The sequence below is a fragment of the Myotis daubentonii genome, chromosome X (genome assembly GCF_963259705.1).
Source record: "Myotis daubentonii chromosome X, mMyoDau2.1, whole genome shotgun sequence".
NCBI lineage: Eukaryota > Metazoa > Chordata > Mammalia > Chiroptera > Vespertilionidae > Myotis > Myotis daubentonii.
Window position 1 is genome coordinate 138746989 of NC_081861.1, and position 7300 is coordinate 138754288.

General features: G+C 46.4%; 1 protein-coding gene across 1 annotated transcript; it reads right to left on the reverse strand.

The window, feature by feature from the left end:
• Positions 1–6582: 6582 nt before the first annotated feature.
• Positions 6583–6921, reverse strand: LOC132223771 (T-cell leukemia/lymphoma protein 1A-like). The gene has a single exon (XM_059678791.1). It carries the CDS (start codon positions 6919–6921, stop codon positions 6583–6585), a length of 339 nt encoding a protein of 112 aa, XP_059534774.1.
• Positions 6922–7300: the final 379 nt, after the last annotated feature.

Sequence of the window (7300 nt, forward strand, 5' to 3'; positions counted from 1 at the left end):
GAAAATGGGGCATCAGTAGTAATGACAACAATAAAAATAAAGTAAAAAAATAAATATAATGCCCAGCTGGTGTGGCTCAGTGTTTGATTATCGACCTATGAACCAGGAGGTCACAGGTTCTATTCCCGGTCAGGCACACGCCTGAGTTGCAGGCTCGATCCCCAGTAGAGGGCGTGCAGGATAGAGCCAATCCATGGTTCTCTCTCATCATTGATGTTTCTCTCTCTCTCCCTCTCCCTTCCTCTCTGAAATCCATAAAAATATATTTATTAAAAACACACACATACACACACATAAAACCAGAAATTTTTCTGAAGGGAAGTAGAGAAAACGATGCTTTCATTTCTTTGAAGACATGGGGGGGCAGGGGGAGGGAGAGTGTGTGATATTCTGAAATTATCCATAACCCTCCTTAAAAAGGGCGGTAATGGTTCAGACCCCCCAAACCCTATAAGGATGTGAAATCCACTTCAAATGCATAAAAATTACCAGTAAAAACAAACAAACAAAAATAACAAAAGTAAACTTTTGGGGGAAGGTGAGAAAAAAAAATTTCTAGGGTTATTGGGGCAAGAAACTCCACACACAATGAGACAAATCGGGTCTACAAGCAGAAAAGTTATGGAGGACAAATTATAGACACAATTAACACGACTTCCCCTTTATTTGAAATCGCGGGCTTTTTTCTAATGGAAATGGAATCTCTCTCGGAGGTAACTAATCGCCAACGTGATGAAATATATATACTGTGGGCAGTCTCTGTATTTGCGGAATCTGAGCTTAAATTCCTGTTCATATTCTTGGAAGACGAACGATAGGTCTTAGGAACTGCTTCCCAATTTCATCGTCAATGGAAATTGAAGACTTGGTGTGTTCTTTAAATATATTTTTATGAGAGGCCTGGGGCACGAATTCATACACCAGTGGGGCCCCTCAGCCAGGCCTGTGGAATTAGGGTGAAACCGGCTCTCTGAAATCCCTTGAGGGGTCCCGGATTGGGAAAGGTCGCAGGCCACGCCTAGGGACCCCACTGGTGCAATATCGGGGTGGGGTGGGATGTGGGAGGTTGTCCAGCTGGGGAGGGACCATAGGAGGGCTCTGGGACATGTCCAGGCTGTCTCAATCAGTCCCGATCAGCCAGACCCAAGCAGCAAGCTGAACTACCAGTCTGAATGTCTTGTCCCTGGTGGTCAATACATGTCATAGGGAGCAGTTGAGCAACCTTAGTATATCGTTTGCATATTATGCTTTGATTGGTTGAACAGATGACCGGTTCACTGGACACTTAGCATATTAAGCTTTTATTATATAGGATTGATTTCATACAGGAAGGGAGCGAGAAACATCAATGATGAGTGAGAATCATCCATCGGGTGCCTCCAGCATGCGTCCTACTGGGAATCGAGCCCACAACCAGAGCATGTGCCTGTGTCCAGAATCGAACCTGGGGCCTTCCAGAGTCCACAGTCTAACCATCTATCCACTGAGTCAAACAAGCTAGGGCTCATTGGTTAATTCTTGTCTGTGCCCTGACCAGGAATCGTACCGTGACCTCCGGGTTCATAATTCGTCCCTCAACCACTGATAAACACCAGCATGGCTCAAAAGGGTTTTATTGATTTGAGATAGGGGGAGAGAGACAGAGAGATAGAGAGTGAAAGAGAGACAGGGAGACAGAGAGAAAGGAGAAAAGGAAGAAAAGAAGAAGAACAAGAAGAAAGAGAGACAGAGTGACAGAGAGACAGAGAGAGACATCAATGTGCCCTCGCACCCAGGGGGTCGCAGATAAAACAGCAGAGCTTATTAAAAAGTTGAACAGAACTATACACATCCCACCAGCAGGTCAGCAGGACTGGGGCTCAGGTTGACAAGATCCAGGGACCCCATCACTTGTCCTATAAGTGGTTTATCAGCTCAAGCATCATTTCCTCCACTCCATTCTCCTTGATGTGGTGCAGGATGCGCCAGAACCAGCACATGTGGTCCACGTAGTGGCCTAAAGGGTGGAGCCTCCACTTCAAAGGCATGATGCTCGAGGTGAGCCAGCTTTGGGTGATTGCAATATGCCCAATGGGGATGTCTTCCTTGCGCATCAGTACTTGCAGGACACCTCCTGTCTCCATGAAGAGATGCAGCCACGTGTGCTGGTTTTCATCCTCATGCAACGAAGGCCCACGCCTCACGCAGATGGGGTGCGAGTTGAGGTGCACCTTCGACAGGTGCTCATCCATGACCCCTCCGTGGTCCATGGAGCAACAGCCACAGCTTCTCAGAGCCTCTCGCTACTTTGGTCCTGGTTTTGAAAGACAGGGGATCGGGTTTCCAAAAGCATTTGACCTCAGCTTTTATCTTTATGGTTTTTAAGGTTCTCTTTGTGGTTGCTTTTGGTTTATTTTGAAAATTTATAAATCTCAACATTTCTTTCTTTTTTAGCTTTAGATCTCTCTTCTTGAACAAGCTGTACAAAGCATACTTAAGGTAAAATATGACTCTATGAAGGTAACATGGTCCTATGGACCTTAAAAATATTTTTTAAATGACAATTGACATACAACCTTAGGTTCTTTTCAGCGGTAAATCCCAATGTTTAGACATTATATAATGGACCAAGAAATCATGCAATTTATCTCATACCCATCTGACACCATACACAGATAATATAATACTAGAGGCCCGGTGCACAAAAATTTGTGCACTCAGGGGGGTGGGGAGCGGTCCCTCAGCCCGGCCTGTGACCTCTCCCAGTCTGGGACCCCTCGGGAGATAATGACCTGCTGGCTTAGGCTGTGACAATGATACACATATTCCCCAGAGTCCATGTACCCGGAATGTGTCCAGAAAAACAAGGTTCCCCTGACTCACCCCCCAGAAACCAGTCCCGTGAGATAGGTCGTGGTGAGGAAGGAAAGAGGTTTATTCCGGTGCCAGCAACCTGAGAAGATGGAGGATGTCATCCCAAAACCCTTCTGCACATCTCAGTGCAGGCAGTGGATTTTATAAGGAGGGAGGGGCCAAACAGAGCAAAGAGGTCAGGGGGCGGGGCTTGAGAAGTTCTCTACGTGACCACAGGCACAGTCCAATCTGATAAGGATCTTACAAGTGGTCAGGTGTTGGTCCAATGTGAGTCATCCTAGACTTTGTCCTCCTGGTTCTAAGGATGAAGGTCATCAAATCTCCCAGAACTGGGAAGATCAGAGTTTATACGTTGTAAAATTTGTTACCAGGATTCTTATACAAACAGGTCGTTTAACTACAATCTTCATTTTTTGTCAGAGTCTGTATTTACAGGAACAATGTGGAAAGAACGGTGAGGTGAGTTGTAATTCCAACTGTGACATGAATGCTGAGATGCTTCGTTTTTCTTCAAGGCATTTTCACCCTTTAAAAAAGTCAAATAGGCCCTGGCCGGTTTGGCTCAGTGGATAGAGTGTCAGCCTTTGAACTAAAGGGTCCCGGGTTTGATTCCCAGTCAAGGGCAAATGCCCAGGTTGTGGACCTGTTCCCCAGTGAGGGACCTTCATGAGGCAGCCGATCCATGATTCTCTCATCATGGATGTTTCTAAATCTCTCCCTCTCCCTTTCTCTTTGAAATCAATAAAAATATATTTGAAAAAAAAAGGCTGACGCTCTATCCACGGAGCCAAACCAGCTCGGTCGCTAGGTCATCTTTAAATGACTACCCACCTGGTCTGTTAAACCAAAAAAATATTAAACCATTTTAAAACAATGTGCATTTAATCAAATGCAACACTTGCTCAATATTTTTTCAAATGTTTTTATTGATTCAGAGAGAAAGGAAAAGGGAGAGGGAGAGAAACATCATTGATGAGAGAGAATCACCGATCGGCTGCCTTCCACACTCCCCCTACTGGGGATCTGCTGGGGTCCAACCGCAGCAGGTCCAGGGGTCCCCAAAGGTGTGGACGGAGTTGGCGAAGAAGGAAGGACACGGAGACAGCGTTCAGTTGATCAGCAGCCTAGCCAGGATCTCCAGCCAGGATCTCCATAGAGGTTCTGCTTCGGATCTCCAGCGAGGTTCTGTAGCCATGTTCCCTCACTAGGTTCTCCAGCCAGGCTCCGTCCAGGCTCTCCAGCCAGGTTCAGTCACCAGGTTCTAGTCAGGTTCTCTTGCCAATTTCTGTAGTCAGGTTCAGTCCAGGATCTTTTGCCATGTTCTCTCCAGCGAAGTTCTTCTGTCTCTAGAGAACGTTCTGTGTAGGTTCTGTGTTCTGAATTCTGTCTGTTGTTGTCTTGTTGCATCTGTATTTATACCAGTTGATTCAATCCTATCAATCTCTATTCCAAAGGTTAGGGCGTTTCTTATCTCCATTCCAGGGAGTAAAGATTATGTAGCTTAAGCATGATTGTTCGTAGTTAAAATGATTAATTACCCGCCTGGCACTTAGTTGAGGGGTTTTATTCCCTCCCTAACTTCAGGGGAAAATTCCTACCTGGGGATTCAACCTTTCTCGGAGAGGTGACCTTGGTTAAAACACAGCGCCAAGAAGGTGAGCAAACATATTAAGAACCTTATGCCATATATGCCAGGTCCCTTGAAACAGCAAGGATGGACCGGCTCCCGGCAGGGATTGAGCCCGCAACCTGGGCATGTGCCCTTGACCTGGAATCAAACCATGACCTGCTGGTCGATAGGTCGATGCTCAACCACTGAGCCACGCTGGCCGGGCCAGAAGTGCAATATTTTGAAAATGAGAAACACACCTTAGAAGCACATCCCTCACGCTCCCCAGTCCTCAGCCCTAAAGGTCTCAATTTGCATTTTCACACGCTTTCCTGCAAGAGGAGAATTTAATCAGCAGTCAGTGATCTCTTTAATACAAACATGGATGCCCTGAAGTTGATTTCTGGGGCTCCCCTTGGGCGCTCCGCCTTTCACCTCTCTCTGGTTCGATGGTAGATGAATTTTGTGATGTCTGGGCATTGTTTGGGTCTGTTTAGTGCTAAACACAATTAAAAACCCTAATGCACACAGAACTATATGTTGAAGCCACATACAGAGCCACCTTGAGCCTTCAGGAGACGTTCTCTGGCATCCCTCATAATTCCTCAAAGGAAACAGATGATCAGCTTAAAACACCCGGAATCCGAAACATTCGTTCTTTTTTCTCGAAGAGGGTAGTATTGGTTGACAAACCTCAGGAGATCAGACAATGAGAATGCTGGCCATTGAAATGAAAACGAAGGACTTGTATGCATGCATATAAGCATAACCAATGGACATAAGACACTATGGGGGAGGGGAGGCCAGGGGATTGTCAAGGGCAGGGGGTAAAAAGGACACATATGTAATACCCTTTGTAATATTTTAATTAAAAAAAGAAAGAAAACTAAAATGAAAATAAAAAAGAAAAGTATTTCCAGTGATGGCTTCGAGCCTTGTCTACCCGGGCTGGGCTAATATTTGCAAACTTAAGGTATTTTCCTTTGTCTTTCTCTGTTTAATATATTTTTACAAGAGGCCCGGTGCACGAGTCATGCACCAGTGTGGTGCCTCGGCCTGGCCTGCGGGGATTGGCAAAAACTGGCTCTCTGACATCCCCCGAGGGGTCCCAGAATATGCAATGGCACAGGCCAGACCTATGAACCCCAACGGTGCATGATCGGGGCTGAGGTTGGATGTGGTAGGTTAGCCAGCTGGGGCAGTATCATAGGAGGGATCCAGGGCATGTCCAGCCCATCTCACTCAGTCCCGGTCAGCCAGACTCTAGCAGCAAGCTCACCTACCAGTCTGAATGTCTTCTCCCTGGTGGTCAATGCATGTCATAGTGAGCAGTTGAGCAACCTTAGTATACCATTTGCAGATTATGCTTTGATTGTTTGAACAGATGACTGGTCAACTGGACACTTTGCATATTAGGCTTTTATTATATGGATTGATTTCATACAGGAACGGGAGTGAGAAACATCAATGATGAGAGAGAATCATACATCCGGTGCCTCCTGTATGCCCCATCCTGGGGTCGAACCCACAACTTGAGCATGTGCCCTTGACCAGAATCTCACCTGGGACCTTCCAGAGTCCACAGTCCAATCCTCTATCCACTGAGCCAAACAAGCTAGGGCTCATTGGTTAATTCTTGTCTGTGCCCTGGCCAGGAGTTGATCCGTGACCTCCGGATTCATAGGTCGTCCCTCTACCACTGAGAAACACCAGCTTGGCTCAAAATGCTTTGATTGATTTGAGAGAGAGGGAGAGAGACAGAGAGAGACAGAGAGACAAAGAGACAGAAATAGAGAAAGGAGGAGGAGGAGGAGGAGGAGGAGGAGGAGGAGGAGGAGGAGAAGAAGAAGAAGAAGAAGAAGAAGAAGAAGAAGAAGAAGAAGAAGAAGAAGAAGAAGAAGAAGAAGAAGAAGAAGAAGAAACAAGAACAAGAACAAAAACAAGAAGAACAAGAAGAAAGAGAGAGAGGGCCAGAGAGATCAATGTGCCCTCGCACCCAGTGGGTGGCAGATAGAACAACAGAGCTTAGTAAAAAGGTGAACAGAACTATACACCTCCCGCCGGTAGGGAAGCAGGACTGGGGCTCAGGTTGAGAAGAGCCAGGGACCCCATCAAGTGTCCTACGAGTTGTCCATCAGTTCAAGGATCATTTCCTCCATGCCATCCTCCTTGACGTGGTGCACGATGCGCCAGAACCGGCCCATGGTGTCCCGGTACTGGCTGCCAAGGTCGAGCGTCCACATCCAAGGCATGCTGCTCGAGGTCTGAGGGTTGGCGGTGAGTGCGATATACAACTTGGGGATGTACTCCTGCCACAACCGTACTTGCAGGACACCTTCTGTGTCCATGAGGAGATGCAGCCATGTGCGCTGGTTCTCGTCCTCATACACCGATTGCCCACGGATCCTCAGGCAGATGGGGTGCGAAGTGAGGTGCACGATCGACTGGCGCTTGGCCATGACCACTCTGTGGTCCAAAGAGCAACAGCCACAGCCTTCTCAGGGCCTGTCGCTACTTCTGTCCTAGTATCGAAAGACAGGGTATGGGGTCTCCAAATGCATTTTACCTCGGCTTTTATCTTTATCATTTTTACCGTTGTGTTGTGGTAGCCTTTGGTTCAAATTTATAAATCTCAACTTTTCTTTCTTTTTCAGCTTTAGATCTTTCTTCTAGAACAAACTGTACTAAACGTACTGAATGTAAAATATGATTCTATGAAGGTAACATGGTCCTATGGAACTTTAAAACATTTTTAAAATGACAGTTGACATAGAACGTTAGGTACATTTTGGGGGTACACCCCAAGGATTAGACATTATATAATGGACTAAGAAACCA